The 17429-nt window shown below is 38.5% G+C and overlaps 1 protein-coding gene across 2 annotated transcripts; it reads left to right on the plus strand.

The window, feature by feature from the left end:
* Positions 1–698: 698 nt before the first annotated feature.
* Positions 699–14683, plus strand: LOC100374999 (dicarboxylate carrier UCP2-like). Of its 2 annotated transcripts, none has more exons than XM_085506473.1 (7): positions 699–756; positions 12102–12308; positions 12520–12721; positions 12890–13130; positions 13292–13495; positions 13610–13892; positions 14016–14683. In XM_085506473.1, the coding sequence occupies exons 3-7, from the start codon at positions 12611–12613 to the stop codon at positions 14146–14148; spliced, it is 972 nt and encodes a 323-aa protein (XP_085362599.1). In that variant the 5' UTR covers positions 699–756; positions 12102–12308; positions 12520–12610; the 3' UTR covers positions 14149–14683. The 2 variants fall into 2 exon arrangements, with proteins under 2 accessions (XP_085362599.1, XP_002740414.1); XM_002740368.4 differs by lacking the exon at positions 699–756 and adding an exon at positions 10133–10270.
* The last annotated feature ends 2746 nt before the right edge of the window (positions 14684–17429 follow it).

Raw genomic sequence — 17429 nt, forward strand, 5'->3', positions numbered from 1 at the left:
GAAAAAGACAACTATTTAAACATAACTTACATACTCTCTAAAATGTCGATTATATGTTATACGTCATAAATTAAAGAAAAAAAAACGATGGAAATAAAAATGAGTTTTAGCATCAAGGGCATCGTAATAATCACTTACATAATAATTTACCACCGCCACATGTTCTATTTAAATTTATTGACGTCACGATTGTTCGCACATTTTCAAGTTTCAATCTACTCGTTTCTCGCTAATACATACTGCGCAATATTTCGACCCAGTTTCGGAAAATCAGTCAGATCTCGATCATCGGACAGCGGTGGCAATGTTCAAACAAGAACACAATGACCGGCGTTTCTCTAAGAGCTTGGTCTCGAGGTAACTAGATAAGATACCACTGAGTACGATCACCGATATTCTAGTAAGATGATAAAGGCGCTCTTCGCTGGGTTTTCCCGGGTTTTGGAGCATTCGGGAGGGTCGCGTTATCACCTAAGCTTGGGTAGAAACAACGCCCACGAATTATGGCTTCGGATTGGTTTAATAAGTCACGTGCTGAAGGCTTGGCAATGTTCCGACGGAGGCTCGTCTGGTGTGCGGGCCGCTATTGGTTGGCTAGGACAACGCCCACGATACGTGTGTACTGATTGGTGGAACCCGCCACTGGTGTTTAATACATTCAATCGCTGTTGTTGTTTTTTAACATTTTTTGGTTTGAGCTTTGATATATGACAACAACAGACCAACTACCACAGTGATAACACAGCTCTGCCGAAGGTAAGTCTAATATTCCTCATTTTTGTTATCAATTTGAGCAACCGAACCATTTTAAATGAATATCAGAAGGATGAATTCGGAACGCCACGATTCAGTGATGTCACATGTGTGTGCAATACCGTTACAGTCTTTTATTAAAAATAAGTAAATGCCGTTTCATGTGTAAACGTGAATACATTTTGTGTGAGTAAACAATAAATCCATATTGAATACTGCGCATGATAACGATCGCCAAGAATCACGATTAAACCGTGATATGAACATCATAATTCCGGATTCCTGCCATGGTTTCGACACAAGCTATGCCACGAAGACATGCCATTAGTTCTTTTGTTTTAGCGTGTGATATGGCTACTCTCATTAATCTGAAATTAAACTTAGTAACATTTACATAATATGTACATCATCTTGCCATAGTCAGTGCATGTTGACAAATGTTAACTGATAGTATTTATTTATATTTTACAAGGTCAGCTAGTCCCGTGATTTCAATCTGTTTTTATTTTGAAAAATATAATCTCCCACAACCAGATGTTACGTTTTCCGGTCTCATGACACTCAGCAGCTGCGGATCGCTATAGAGATCGCGTGCGCATGCGCGTTCCTATTTTACCGTCAACGCCCCCTCACAGAGTGTCACTATGCGCTAATCTGTTCACTGTTATTTTTCATAATTTGCACCGATTTTAATAACGAATTATGCTGAACATACAAGTAAATGATCAAATAAGTGTGTACCCGGCAAATGGTTGCGGCTCAAGTGAGCATTAACGGTTTTCGTTATACTCAGAAACAATTCTTGGAAACTGAATAAGACTCGGAGATTTTTTGTTTTGTTTTTATTAACCAGACTGAATTAGTTTTATTTTTTAGATGTATTTAGAGCAATAACATATCACGGGTTGAAAGTCACTGATGTTTTTGACGTGACAAGCACTATCCGCCTTCAACAATTTGACGGCGGCCATCTTTTATTTCGCGTTTCACAAACACAATTGTGGTTGTGTGTGAAGGTTCACACTCTCAAATGTCGAGCATTAGCGAAGAACATTTGCATCTTAGCTTAAGGTCGTTTGTGGGAATTCGAACTATGATATAAGACAAAAAATAAACATACACTTTTTCTGTTCGAAAAAAAAGCTCGGTGACTAAACCTATTTATCTGGATCAACTTGAACAACGTTAAATACAGATATATGGCAAAAATCAAACAAAACTAACTACTAATGTCCTGAAACGTTATTAAAGATGTTATAAAAGAGTCGGCAACAAACCGAAAGAATGTCAGATTACATATACCAGCAACCTTCAAACATTATTTTTATTTTTATTAACCAACAGATGAAAATAGCATGACCTGATACAGATTCAAGTCATTTCTAGAGCATGCTCAAACTTTTGTGGAGCAACGAAAACCGGAAGTAATGTTCTGGGACATATATTTGATAAACACCGTATATGATCTGACGAATAGGAAGATAGTGCTACATGATATGCACAGTCAGTTTGCGTACATAAATGCGATTAATCTACCGATAGATATTTTCTATAGTATGCGGCAGCCATTTTGAATACGGCTTGGAACTAAATAGTCTCTTCCTATCACTACGATACAGACTTTTCATTTTCGACATTGTGAAATTCTTTTTTGGGGGGAGAAATAAACCATGAAAACACTGATTTTGACAAGGTAATTCAGAATTATATTAAAAATTGTATTCCCTATGTACACATGAATAAGTTTCATAATTACCGATTACACAAGAATATTAAAAAAAATTGCTATAATCTCATTTTTTTGCTTTTTATTAGTTCTGAATTATGAAAGAAACCGAACAAAATTGCAACCTATGCAGTGTGTCCAAAAACTCTTGTATGAACAATAACTTTAGTGAATATGATTTTACTTGGTAAAAACACTATTCAAGTTTTTCTGAATAAAAAAAAATTATAATGTCGAAAACGGAAAGTCTTTATCGCAGTGTTTTCTTTAATTTCAAGTTCTATTCTAGGTTTGTTCCTATAGTAAATATCAGTGAAATGCTAGTATTTAGTTGATTATCACTTGTACTTTTGCTGACTGTATACATATGTATCAGATTTAGTTTGTAGGTGCGTTTTTAAAGGAAATATGTATTTGCATGTGGTTTTATCATGCACAAGTGCTTCAACTTCAACTTGAAGAACCGCTTCTGGGGTACCTCTCACGGAGGTGTCTAGAAAAAAGTCTGAAATGAACCTTACCAACAATAATTCAAGCAATAAAAGATTGTTCCTGATATGTTGACAGAATGTCATAACTATCGACCAGACACGCCGTAAATACAGGATCACCTGACAAAAGAACTTTTGCATACTGTATACTGAATAGTGTCATTCAAAGTCATTGTGCATTGTACGGCACAGTCAAGCCGTGTTCAGTATCTTCATAGTATACTGTAAAACATGTTTAAATAGATACATGCAATTTTAGCGAATTTGACTCTATGCATGAATTAACTGAATCTTAACTTAACTAAAGTGTCAGCAATCTCATTGTAAGAATATACTTTATTTTAAATTTGTGACATCCAGCGAAATTACAGATTAGCTAAATTAGCTAAAATAACATGCTAGCTAAAAAGACATGTTTTACAATATTTAAATACGTGTAGGCTCGAATGCCGTGATTTTACAATGCTGTAAATAACTTTCACAAAACATCATTGTGAAGGTCAGTGCATGGAACTATGGTCAGTGTCAATGATTTCTTGTCACAATGTGTGATCGTTTCGAGGACTGAATAACAATAGGTCAAATTGACAGTGAAAGGAATAATTTGGTGTTAATTAAATCAGGGTGGCGTAGTGTATTTTATTACCTCCAGTACTCAAGCAGATAACGTTGATTTTGCGTGTTCGCAGCCACTGACCGTGACCACCAAGTAAGTGCATTCTTGCTATAAGTAACCGGGTACTGGGTTAAATTCACTGTAAGTTATCTGTCTTAATGTCGGCCAGTGGCGGATCCAGCAAAATGTATTGGGGGGGGGGGTCCAAGCTACGCTTAAGATATACGGAGCGTAAATCGCAGAGAAGCTATGCGTAATCCAGATAATACGAATCGTCATGCGTTTGGGAGGGGCCATGGACCCCATGGCCCCCCTCTGGATCCGCCACTGATGTCGGCCAAAAATTTCCTAGTCCAGATAATATGGCACTAGAACATTGGTAGACAAAATTACTCAATTACTAGTATTCACCAACAATCTATAGTATTTACGTGTGGCCATTTTAGTAGCAGTGAACCCCCGAACTGATTCATAGAATAGGCCGAGGTCACTATATTATTAGTTCAAATTAAAAGCCATAGTCGCCAAGGAATTCTTACCGGAGCAGATCACAAACATAGTTTTCAAATTGTTTGTCATTTCGCGTAAAAATAGCAAACATTAAAAAAACAGACCTGGGCTCGAATTGACCCAAGCTTGATTTCTTAAAAAAAACTTCTCCAATTCACCCGAACTATGTTTATAGCATAACGAACTACGGGAATCAGTCATATTTTAACCAACTGTCGCTCATAAAAACTTGTAGCCCGCGGTGAAACACAAACAACGACAAAGGTGATTTCTCCGTTCCGTGGATTTAACACTGCTTCAGGGCATAACTTCAGCACGGTGTCTTGACTGACCTTTCGTATGAGTGAAACCATGTCAAAAATTAGCGGTATAGTTTCGTAGACAACTATTACGTAATTAAAGAAGTAGAATATGCCGGCAAATTACCGGCAACTGACCTAATACATGGAATGTATTACGTCGACTGACCTGTCTGCCAATTACTTACGTCATTGACCCAGGGGTCGGCGCGCTGACGTAGGCACAAGCCTGTTGTATCTGCTTTGATCAGGTTCTTACTGGTATTTCTTACACGGTCTTCGTCGTTTTCGACCGTGGGAAGTTATCTCCGAATGTCAATCCGTATCACGGAAACAATCATGGGCTTAGAACCAGGTGTACCTCCGGGAACTATTGTGGATACACAATTAGATATGCATGGATTTAGGATCAATCCCCACTATATGTTGTTATACGCGCGAAATATCATACCATGCTGGTCGGTATTTTAGTAATGGACACCTCCTTATTTTAAATCATGTGGACGACGTTCTTAAAGTGCTTTCCGTATAGTGGGAATTGCGCTCTAGCATGGACAATATTGGAACTTAAGGAGGTTACAATCTTAGTATTTCCACGATGATCTATTTGGGATATACTTGCCTTGAAGAAAGTTGTAACATGACTGACAGTGTCCGTGGAGAAATAAATATTAAAATGGTACGCAGACTCGAAGTACTGAGTCAGTAAACTGTGTTACACTGGCGGGCATGTCCGTATTCCATGGTCCGTTTAGGATTATGATGACTTCATGTGCCACATGTTTTACAACTGGGTCATTTTAATAACTTGAAATCCATGGAATATTATTGATCAATGCCGGTTCAAAACTTGTCAACAAAGCTTTGAACTTGACGATGTCACTCTGGTAAACAAGCCCAGCATGAAACGAGGAGGTAAATAACTTTACAGATGAGTGTGAATATTACTCAATTTGTGGAAATGTGAGTATTTTCAATGACGATCGGCTGAAACAAACTTGAATTTGAAACTCAAATTAACCCGCTGAGTCACAAACTCGCCAAGCATTTGGTCACGGTTTCCGGGTCACGGTTCTTTGTAATGGAAATATTTGAATTTAGTAGGAAAACATCGTCGTATTCTGGGGTGTCAATGTTGAGCGTAATCAGAGGGAGTAAACACAAATTTAGGGAGTAGGGAGTAGTTTGTGTAATATAGTCTCTGCCAGTATTTATCTTCTATGGTTCGACGTTTACTGAGTGTATTAATTTAAATTAAAGGAACCCCAACACACACAAAAATGGCGGTTATTACACATCATAGTACTTAAAGGGGTAGCTGCGAGTGCCTGGGATTACACCATAGCCACATAAAATATCTGATCTGGTGCATGCATTGCTTGATTTCTCAAAGATATTATGTCCAATGCCTCTGCAAAAACACTAACAAATATCATGGTGCTCAGTTGACCTTTCTTGCGAGTGAAACCATGTCACAACTTAACGGTATAGTGTCGCAGACAACTATTACGTAATTCCAGAAGTAAAATATGTCGGCAAATTACCGTCGGATACCCTGTTTGTCGATTACAACGTCATTGACCCGCAGGTCACCGCATATCACCAGGGAACCACAATGTGATTGTTGTGAATTGTATTATAAGCTACAAGCTGTAGCCTATTATAAGCGATACGCTGACGTAGGCACAATCCTGTTGTATCTGCTTCGATCTGGTTTCTACTGGAATTGCTTTCATTAGCTTCGTCTGTCGACCGTGGGAAGTAGTCGCAAAATGCCGACCCGTAGTATAAAGGGTTTGAAAACCAGGTGTACCTTCGGGAACATTCGTTCACCGATGCCTACTAAGTTCACCGTATTGTGGATATATTTAAATGTATTATCAGTTACGGCTTATACCGATTACATCTGGAAAATGTCATATATTGCTAGTCTGTATGATAATAAGGGAACAGCTGTCCGTATATTGAAATGCTATCCGTATAGAAGGAATTAATGACATCCTAACATGGAAAATATTAGAACTCACGAGAGTTCATGTGCTTGGAGGTCACAATTCTATTACTTCCACGATAAAGCTAATTCGGATAGTAGCCTTGAAGGAAGTTGTAACATGGCTGACAATGTCGATGGGGAAAAAAATAAATGGCACGGAGACTCGAAGTACTCTGTCTGTCAATTGTGTTACACTAGCGTGTATGTCCGTATTCTGTAGTCTTAGGGTTATATTGATGTCACGTGACACCGTTGTTACATTCATGTTATATCAATAATTTGAAATTTATGTAACATTTTTTTATCAGTGCCGGTCCAGTATTTGTCAACAAAGCTTCGAACTTGACAGAGGGTCGGCAAGGGGCATATTCGTAAGCTGTAATCAATTGTTTTTATTTTCGAAAAAATCATGTATTCAAGTTTTAAATAAATAAAAGAAACGTAAATTCAAGACTAGGGCAAGGCGTAAAATGTAATCCGCTATTTTATTCGTCCGTAATTTGAACAAAGATATTATTTTTTTCAGCGTATAAAGCATTTTCCAAATTAAATGTCGTAATTCGTACGCTATTTCCAATTTTGACTCTTAAACTCAAAATTATCAAAAATATTATAAAAATGTGAAATGTAATTAGGAATTTGCTTTAACTGTATAGTGTAAACCGCTATTTGTAAATGTAGCTTTTTTTATTTCCTGTAAAAACGTAAACTGCCGTTTTTATTCCCTGTAATCTGTACCTTTGCTTCCCTCTTGACAATATCTCATGCCGTAAATAACTGAGCTACAGTTTATCGCCTCGTGGGAAACAAGACTATTGTTTTCACGTTTTTTCGGTATAATAATTTATCAATATAATATGATATCATAAATAATTTAAACATTAAAAACTCAATCATTCAGCTAACAAAATCGGCGCGCATCTGTGACTTGTCCCGTAATACAACATTATTAACATAACGGTAGTAAAATGCTAGTTTTCCATTACACATTATTTCAGTATTGTAATGGTATATTTCTGGTACGGTGTTGTATGTGCCCCCATGTAACATAGAGGTAGTTGGTTTCCACATGTATGCATTATTTCAGTATTTGAGTTGTATATTTCGGTTCTGGTGTGAAACGTACCCCCCCCCCATGTAAGATAGAATTATTTGTTTTCTACTTAGTACGTGTAATGCATTATTTTAATATTGGAGTTGTGTATTTCGGTTCTGGTGTGGTACGTACCCCCCCCCCCCCTCATATAAGATAGAAGTATTTGTTTTCCACGTATACGCATTATTTCAGTATTGGAGTTGTGTATTTCGGTTCTGATGTGGTATGTGCCCCACACCATGTAACATAGAGGTATTTATTTTCCCTGGGTATGCATTATTTCAGTGCTGGAGGGGTATTTGCTTTCCCATCAGTAACTAGACTCGAGACCTCAACGGTGTCATAATGCGATACGACAGCGTCAACCAAAACGCACAGATTTCTCACAAACGTACGTTGCTTCCTTGCGCTGCATTCAGTTCACTTAGTCTAAATACATCCAAAAGAATATAATATAATATTAGATCTGTTATGGATTTCATTCGTTATTTACACGGAGCACTCAAGGTACGTCGCTTATTGTGCTTCCAACTAATTTGCATACAATGAAATACCGGAGTTAACTTGTATTGTCACATATGCAACACTACAACACAATACGAAGTCCAATGCTCAAATTCATACACGTTACGTTAGTGAGTGATTGAATATAATTAAAGAGGAACAACTTGTATGGAGAAGAAATCAATCACTATTAGTCTAGTGGTTGCATCGAATACATGATCTCAGCCTTGACTTGACTTAAATCCCGCCGGGGGTTGAACACCGTGACCACAGCAGGAGTCAACTCCCGGCAACCCGGTCGAGTGTGCCTCATACTCATGACGGAGAGACCAGATTCGTTTAGTAACCGATGCGACTCTGGTCACCTTGGTACCTTAACAGACAGCCAATTCAGTGAGCGTTTTATTTTTTTGACATTTTGTTTTGAAAAACATGAAATATTAGGGGAGTTCATAAATGGCGAAAACCGGGTTATCGTTTCATTTACACTCCTATAATATTTTATTTTATCGAAAAAACACCGAAAAATAAACAACAGACTAGTTTAGTCTCCTGAATGTCAGTGGCGGATCCAGAGGGGGGCAGGGGGGCCATGGCCCCTCCCAAACGCATGACGATTTATATCATCTGGATCACGCATAGCTTCTCTGCGATTTCCGCTCCGTATATCTTAAGCGAAGCTTGGACCCCCCAATACAATTTGCTGGATCCGCCACTGGTGAATGTCCCACAATTAAAAGAATATTGCATGCTAAATTTGACATGATATAACAACAACATAGGAGTCGGGTGTGTTTTCATAATTTGAAACGCACTATTTCATTAGCGAGTTTAAAGAAAATATTTGCACATAACAACAACCGGCATTACGTAAATCTCTCTCTGATGGGTTTGCTCATTCAGTTTAATCTCAGATAACAATATTGTTATTCGAGGTTGAATCAAGAACCGAGTAAAAGGTGACGTCACTGTCTGGGCTTCTGTATACTTGTAAATGTCATCATGATTCACAATAGCAATGTCAGGGAGTGCGCATGCGCTGAAAGTGGTATCATATAAACAAGTACAGCCTACGTGCAGTTCTCAAGACAACGACGATTTGCGCTGACTGAATGGGTGACCTTAAGTTCAAATGAGTTCAAGGTTGATTTAGCCCTTATCAAATGAATCATGGAAAGTACATTATTTGATATTATGATTTGTGTCCCGGTTAACGTGGGCAATGTGACCTATTAAATTTACCGGTTATACTGTATCTCCGCTGCTTCTTTGTCGTGACTCGAGTTTCGTCGCACGTCATAGATATAAACTCACGTGTTCATTGGCATCAAATGTTATGGTGATATGGTAGCTTATTGGTGAGTCTATAAATATTGGTTACAATTCGGAAAATAATAGGCAATGATTTCTAACGCACGAGAGGGTTCATCCAGCCGCATACCTCAAGTCACGTAATTGTAGGTTATTAAGTATATCGCCTCCCCTCGTACGTAACGGCACACCTCATTGAGGTTTATAGTTAGCGGTGATCGAATACAGCATACCGATCTAATATAACTGTAGCTTACAAGATATATATAAATCTTAACTACCAGCTCGAACCGTTTCATTTCATGAATCGCCAGATCAGCTGATTCGTTAAATGTAAACAGTCAGCATCGTTATAAATGTAAACACATCATGTGTTTAATAATATAGGTCAATTACTAAACCAACTTGAACTCATAATATTTCAAAATATGTTTTTGAATGAATATTCCTCAAAGTTGATCTTAATGTCGATGTTTCGTATTTCCGAGTAACGCACGATCATGATACTAGTATTTAGCTGCATGATTTTGTTATATCATTTAAAATAAAATTCTGAAATACAAAAAAAAATATTGACGGCAGACAGTAGGAACAGAAATAAACTAGCAAAAAATCCAGCTCAAACCAGAATATGTTTACCGGTGTTTTGATCAGCTGCAGTACTCTGACCCGTATGTAACCTAGTGCGTAGTCACTTAATATTCATTCGTCAGAGGCGAGCCCATATATGGCGACGCCTGATTGGTTTTTAACGTCAGGTGGTTATCTACTCATCCACTGATTGGTTGATTCAGGAGGTGTGTCATAGGCTTGGTTATAGGCTGTCCCTTTTATCGGCGTCACGTAGCTTAGCGATTCATTTCTCTCAGGCTGCCGCCAGGACATCATATCTTTGGGAATTATTCTACGCTACCTATACTTCGGGTTGTTTTTTCCATATTTGAAATATCTCCCCGACAGTTTCACGCAAGGTAATTTTTGTTTTATTTTACTACGCTTTCTGACTCAGTGTCGCCTCCCGCTTATCACAGCCACTGGAGCTTATTTCCACTCGCAGAAGACACCGTTCGTTTTTTGTGTTTTTTTTAGACTCGACACGCAATAAATGTTTATTTTATTTTATTTTATTTTAATACGCTTTCTGTCTTATTATCGCTTTGTGTTCTTGTAATTTCCACTCGCAGAAGACACCGTTTTTCTTCTTTCATTTTCGAACAAACACATTTGACGAGTTCGGCAACAATTTCGTCACTTTCATTTTTTTCTGCATTTGGAGTGAAACGCTATCATTTAGGACGCGGCACGTCGAGTTCCCCACTTCAGTACCGTGGCACATTAACAAGTACAAACTCCGATTAAAATTTAGAATTATGCTATAAATATGTCGTAATCAATTTGAGTCGAAATTATCGTATTTTTTCTCACAAAGACATCTGACTCGGGAGGAATATTGTCTTAGGGTGACTCCTGTCATCACGGCATGGATTGACTCATTAATATTTGTGTCCTCTGCTGACGCCCTATTTCCTGAACACCGCACCCGCATCGATTTCAAAGTAGTGCCATGGTGCTCTCACCTTGTCCACTTGCACCAACTAACCCCTGTGGTATTGACGAGAAATGATAATATCAATTGACAACTTGAAAAACGCCGAAATCGCGACAATTTTTGGATTATTTTCAATTCATATTTTTCTCCGTCGATGAAAAAAGAAAAAAACTTCAAATCTACACGTACAGAGACAAAATTTGGGTTTTTTCCACATCGGTCGACGACCGAGAAATCGTGACGTAGACCAAGGTAATTTCCTATCATATAGTGGGTGTGGTCAATTCTGCTCGTATGATTGGCTATTTTGCTGATGCGTGAGCATCAGCCGTTGAAAATAACCTGCCACTCAAACGTGTTTACGTTCGTTTCAAACGAGAAGTGCGCATGCGCGACCAGTGAATGTTGTTGATTGTGATGCGAATATCTAACCCGTATAGCGACGGGTAGTTGAAAAAAATGACTGGATTAAAAAACAACCAGACCACTCAAAGGAACAGACGAGCGAATAAGTCAATGTCTGATATTAGCAGTACTCTAACTTCCCTAAATTGATGTGTATTGTGCAATAGCAGTGAGTCATCATACAACCACGCAGTATTGCGTCATCTGACCTTGCCTCGCCGTGAATCAGTGTAACGCTTCCCTCTTTGTGTCATAGGTCGTTAATCAGGACCGAATAAATCACACGACGCACAATCAAAGTCATATAATGTATCTGTCACAGCTGTTATTTGACAAAATTACATTTATGAAAATATAAAGAAACATTAAACTGAAAATAAAATATGCGCGAGGCCATCCTATTAACATATTTTGCTTAAAATTAAATTAAGAAATAACGACAAAAATAAAATAAAAATACAATTAAAACAATGATAAAATAAGTATAAGTGGGGGAAAAATTATGGCCTCGCGATAAAATATGGTGTGTTTTTTTCGAAAATATTTGAACGCGACGGAACAAACTTATTAGGTGGTATAATGTTGCTTGACTGCAAAAGTAGTGGTCACGTGACCTAACCCCTAATATTGTCAAATTCTGCGAGTTGTTAAGTAATATATCGACTGAGGACGATGTGCTGGCCTCTAAGATAATGTACAGTAGTAGCCTGTACACACAAAAGAAAGCGAAAAAAACTTACTGAACTCAGACATGAAAAAGACAATTTATATGAGAAATCACTGTCCACTTATCAGTTCTGAACCTATGGAACATGTGTGATATGTATTATAATGTTTGTATCTTACAGAATATTTCATGGCTAAAGTGCACACCCGCATCTTGATCAGGGTTCATCCATTACAACACTCGTTCTCTAACGACATTCAACAACTCAGTTTGTTACGTTACCATAGAAACTACTACTCTGAGGACGACTTTAGGGAAAGTTGCGGTATTACGTTATCCCTAGAGTTTTGAGTGTCCATGGCAATTGAGAGAGACCGTTTTTATTAAGGTAGGCATCCATGGCGACAAATACAATCACGTGTTGTCAATGATCTGAGTCACATTGTTTGCATTCCTTATTTGTTTTAGTACATGGAATGTGTTATGTCTTTCAATTATTTATTTTAATCAGTCTGTCAACATTCCTGAATGCAATGTACGTTGACAGGATAAGTCTATTTCTACTGTACTAACGTTATGTTTTTGTTTCGTTTTTCCAGTGTTTTTTTTTTCAGTTTATATTATTTCAAAAGTTCTTGCCGTTTGCAATTTATCTTATTTACAAGTCAAGTTTTTAACTCAACGTTCAAAATGCCTGCTGAACAGCCAACCATTGGAGTGAAGTTTGTCTGTGCCGGAACTGCTGCCTGCATGGCTGATATGATCACTTTCCCATTGGACACTGCCAAGGTTCGATTACAGGTGAGTACGAAACGCGAGCCGCTCATTGCTGTACGGACAAATCGTTAGAATAAATTTGCATACTAACATAGCATTTATTAAACATTGCCTGGAAGTACACCAAATCGATGCATGTTTCCTGGAACCGAGTTTCCAAATGACCAATCTTACTTTGTTTTCATTTTTCAGATTCAAGGTGAAGGGAACAAGAAAATCACGGGGTCTATCTCTAAAAGTATTAATAAGCCAGTAACCGAAGTGCGTTACAAGGGTGTGTTTGGTACCATCTCTACCATCGCCCGTGTTGAGGGACCACGTGCTCTGTACAATGGCGTCAGTGCTGGTCTGCAACGTCAAATGTGCTTTGCCTCTATTCGTCTCGGCCTTTACGACTCTGTTAGAGGGTTCTATCAAACCACCATTTCCTCAGGTGAGTGTTGCCAGTGGTAGGTTCCAGAGGAGCCATGAAATGTCTTTTTATTATTGCAAAATTACAATGCACTTTCTGAATACAATTTATAAACTGGTTTATTCAAAGAATCACAGGCTTTAAAACATCGTCTAAACATTTGCTCATTATCTTGGTTACAGATCTCCCAGGGTTTAATGTGGTGACGCGAATTCTTGCTGGCATGACAACTGGGGCCACCGCCATCTTGTTTGCCCAGCCGACCGACGTGGTTAAAGTTCGTCTCCAAGCTCAGAACAAAGCTGGTGGAGCAAAGAGATATTCTGGAGCGTTCGATGCATACAAGAAGATTGTAAAAGCGGATGGTGTTAGAGGATTGTGGCGAGGTGAGTCGATTAGAAACTCTGAATGCACTCTTTCGATTGAACATTCTTTTGCCAGTCGATTTAGAGAAACTTTATTCAGGATATTAACCTATCATCGATGTCTCATTTGTTTAGGTACCCTCCCTAACATCGCTCGAAATGCAGTGATTAACTCTGCTGAGTTGGTGGTATATGACCTCACTAAAGAAACTATTATTAAACGTCGAATCCTACCAGATAGTTTGCCCTGTCATTTCGCCTCTGCCATCTTTGCTGGATTTGTAGCCACATGTGTCGCCTCACCAATAGACGTCGTCAAGACCAGGTTCATGAACTCAAACCCAGGCCTGTACTCTGGAGCTATTGACTGTGCTGCTAAGATGTTCAAAGAAGGTGGAATAAAGTCATTTTATAAAGGGTAAGTATTTCTTGTCCAAGCACTTCAAATACTCATACAAGAGAAAAAATATTCAGGCATGGAAAGACTCAAATTAAGTGTTAAATACTTGGAAATTTCATTTTCTTCTCGATTTCATTCCAGGTTCATTCCTTCTTTCATGCGACTTGGATCATGGAACGTCTTCATGTTCATCTTCTACGAGCAACTGAAGAAGAGAGTAATGGAACATAAAAAACAACAACGAATTCAACATCAGAGGACTCAATTTGCCTAACAGTCCAACAGACCTGACACCGACTGTAACAGTTTGTAACACTCAAAGAATTTGTGGGAACACTGAACTTATGTTTGAGGAGGAAATCGTCAGATTGTCTAGGACCTTGGAAGTGATCAGTTGGGCGACTTTGATATGAGGTCGACCTAGAATCAATGCTACGCCCGGATACAAATCTTCAATGTGCACTGTAAGAGAGATTGTGTCTCTATCGTAAACTTTTTTTTCGGATTCTCCTCTCGATACGACCAACCTGCTTCATAATGTCTAACATTGATACTTACATACGGACAAATCCACTGACCAATGTTGTCTTGGCATTTTATAAAACAAAACTGACCTACTGTGTAACAATGTACCTTGCAAACGGTACTTGACAAACATTGAAATGAGTTCTGCTGTGTTTGTATTTTTTCTAAAAAGTTCTCTTAGATATTTTTCGTTTCCTCCTTAAAGGACATACCACATTTTCAGTCGTGTTTTAGGATATTTTCAACTAATTATTTTGGATCAATTATATCCCCATATTTAGTAATCATGGTTTCTAAAAAGAATGAAAATGAGAGTAAACCAGAAACGGAAACGTTATATTACATGTATGCGTAGATGTTAATGTATAATCTAGGACCAAACAGCGCATGCGCAATGAATGTATTATGATTTTTCAGTTTCTTGATGGGGAAGGGGGATTACAATTCATTGTTTAGATTTTATTTCTGCTCGGAATGCATAATGGGAATGTTTACCACCCTGCAATATAAACATCAGTACTCAGACTGAATTTGCTTCTGTCGCAGAGTTGTTTGCTTTGATGTACAAGCCCACAACTGCCTGGCCTCTATAAAACGTTGGCATTATCCAAGCGTTCACAATATTACACGATGTGTCATGTGAGTCTTAGATTACCAAACCGGTTACGTAAACCAGGAGGGTAATACAAATGGCAATCTTTTTTAAGATCTATACCACATGGAATACGATTTAGCTCTGGCTTTTTTTGAACTTGTGCTAAGTGTAAATAATTGTTTTTGTAACATAGAAGCTCAATATTTTTTACCTAAAACGCTACAGAAAGTCGTGTAAATAAACATTTACATGTTTGAAATGTTCTATTTTGTAAATTAGTCAATTTATAATTTATTATATGGAAATGAAAATAAAATGGAAATTATGTAAATTGAGTGTGACCGACAATGTGTCCTGTGCTACCACAATCCACAAGAACAAAACAACTGACGGTTTCACTACACTGTGCTGCACAGTCAAATCACAGGGAAAAGATATATGGACCCTGTGATATTCGTGAAACTGAAGTCAGGTGTTTCTGGAAGAGTTGCCACTATCTGCTCCACATGTGTCACCCGCCATATATCTTTCTCAGTCGTAATCAAATAGTTTCTGTTTGATCAGAGTATCAGAGGTTTTGACCTCAGGATGATCCAAGCCTGATCCAATCCTGTCATATGAATAAGATCACACCGAGAAGTCACGAACAAAGTCATACCCCGAAGCCAATCATATGAATGAGGTCACATCTAGGGTTTATACCCTGAATCCATTCATACGAATAATGTCACACAAAGTCATATCCTGACACGGATCATATGAATAAGGTCACCCCAACGGCTCATACCCCGAATCCCATCATATGAATAGGTTTACGCAAATTCATATCCTGACAAAGATCATATGAATAAGGTTACACATAGGGCTCTTACCCAGAATCCATCATATGAATAGGGTCACACATAGGGCTCATACCCTGAATCCAATAATATGAATTAGGTCACACAAAATCATATCCTGACACACATCATATGAATAAGGTCACACACAGGGCTCATACCCAGAATCCCACTAAATAAGGTTAAACCAGGAAGTCATACCCCGACACCTATCATATGAATAAAGTAACACATAGGCTCATATCCCGAAACACATCATATGAATAAGGTCACACAAAGTCATATACTGACAAAGATCATATGAATAAGGTTACACATAGGTCTCATACTCCGAAACCTATCATATGAATAAGGTCACACATAGGGCTCATACCCAGAATCCCACTGAATAAGGTTAAACCAGGAAGTCATACCTCCAAACCTATCATATGAATAAGGTCACACGTAGGGCTCATACCCCGAATCCCACTGAATAAGGTCAAACCAGGAAGTCATACCCTGACACCTATCATATGAATACGGTCACACGTAGGGCTCATATCCCGAATCCCACTGAATAAGGTCAAACCAGGAAGTCATACCCCGACACCTATCATATGAATAGGGTCACATGTAGGGCTCATATCCCGAAACGCATCATATGAATAAGGTCACACAAAGTCATATACTGACAAAGATCATATGAATAAGGTCACACATAGGGCTTATACCCAGAATCCCACTGAATAAGGTTAAACCAGGAAGTCATACCCCGAAACCTATCATATGAATATGGTCACACATAGGGCTCATACCCCGAATCCCACTGAATAAGGTCAAACCAGGAAGTCATACCCCGACACCTATCATATGAATAAAGTAACACATAGGCTCATATCCCGAAACACATCATATGAATAAGGTCACACAAAGTCATATACTGACAAAGATCATATGAATAAGGTTACACATAGGTCTCATACTCCGAAACCTATCATATGAATAAGGTCACACATAGGGCTCATACCCAGAATCCCACTGAATAAGGTTAAACCAGGAAGTCATACCTCCAAACCTATCATATGAATAAGGTCACACGTAGGGCTCATACCCCGAATCCCACTGAATAAGGTCAAACCAGGAAGTCATACCCTGACACCTATCATATGAATACGGTCACACGTAGGGCTCATATCCCGAATCCCACTGAATAAGGTCAAACCAGGAAGTCATACCCCGACACCTATCATATGAATAGGGTCACATGTAGGGCTCATATCCCGAAACGCATCATATGAATAAGGTCACACAAAGTCATATACTGACAAAGATCATATGAATAAGGTCACACATAGGGCTTATACCCAGAATCCCACTGAATAAGGTTAAACCAGGAAGTCATACCCCGAAACCTATCATATGAATATGGTCACACATAGGGCTCATACCCCGAATCCCACTGAATAAGGTCGAACCAGGAAGTCATACCCCGACACCTATCATATGAATATGGTCACACATAGGGCTTATACCCAGAATCCCACTGAATAAGGTTAAACCAGGAAGTCATACCTCGAAACCTATCATATGAATAGGGTCACACATAGGACTCATACC

This window comes from Saccoglossus kowalevskii, chromosome 12 (assembly GCF_978046115.1).
Source record: "Saccoglossus kowalevskii chromosome 12, keSacKowa6.1, whole genome shotgun sequence".
Classification (NCBI taxonomy): Eukaryota; Metazoa; Hemichordata; class Enteropneusta; family Harrimaniidae; genus Saccoglossus; species Saccoglossus kowalevskii.

Coding starts and splice junctions, on each gene's coding strand:
- LOC100374999 (XM_085506473.1), top strand. CDS start 12,611: ATGCCTGCTGAACAGCCAACCATTGGAGTGAAGTTTGTCTGTGCCGGA. Junction 13,496..13,609: donor TGTTAGAGGATTGTGGCGAG/GTGAGTCGATTA, acceptor TCATTTGTTTAG/GTACCCTCCCTAACATCGCT. Junction 13,893..14,015: donor ATAAAGTCATTTTATAAAGG/GTAAGTATTTCT, acceptor ATTTCATTCCAG/GTTCATTCCTTCTTTCATGC.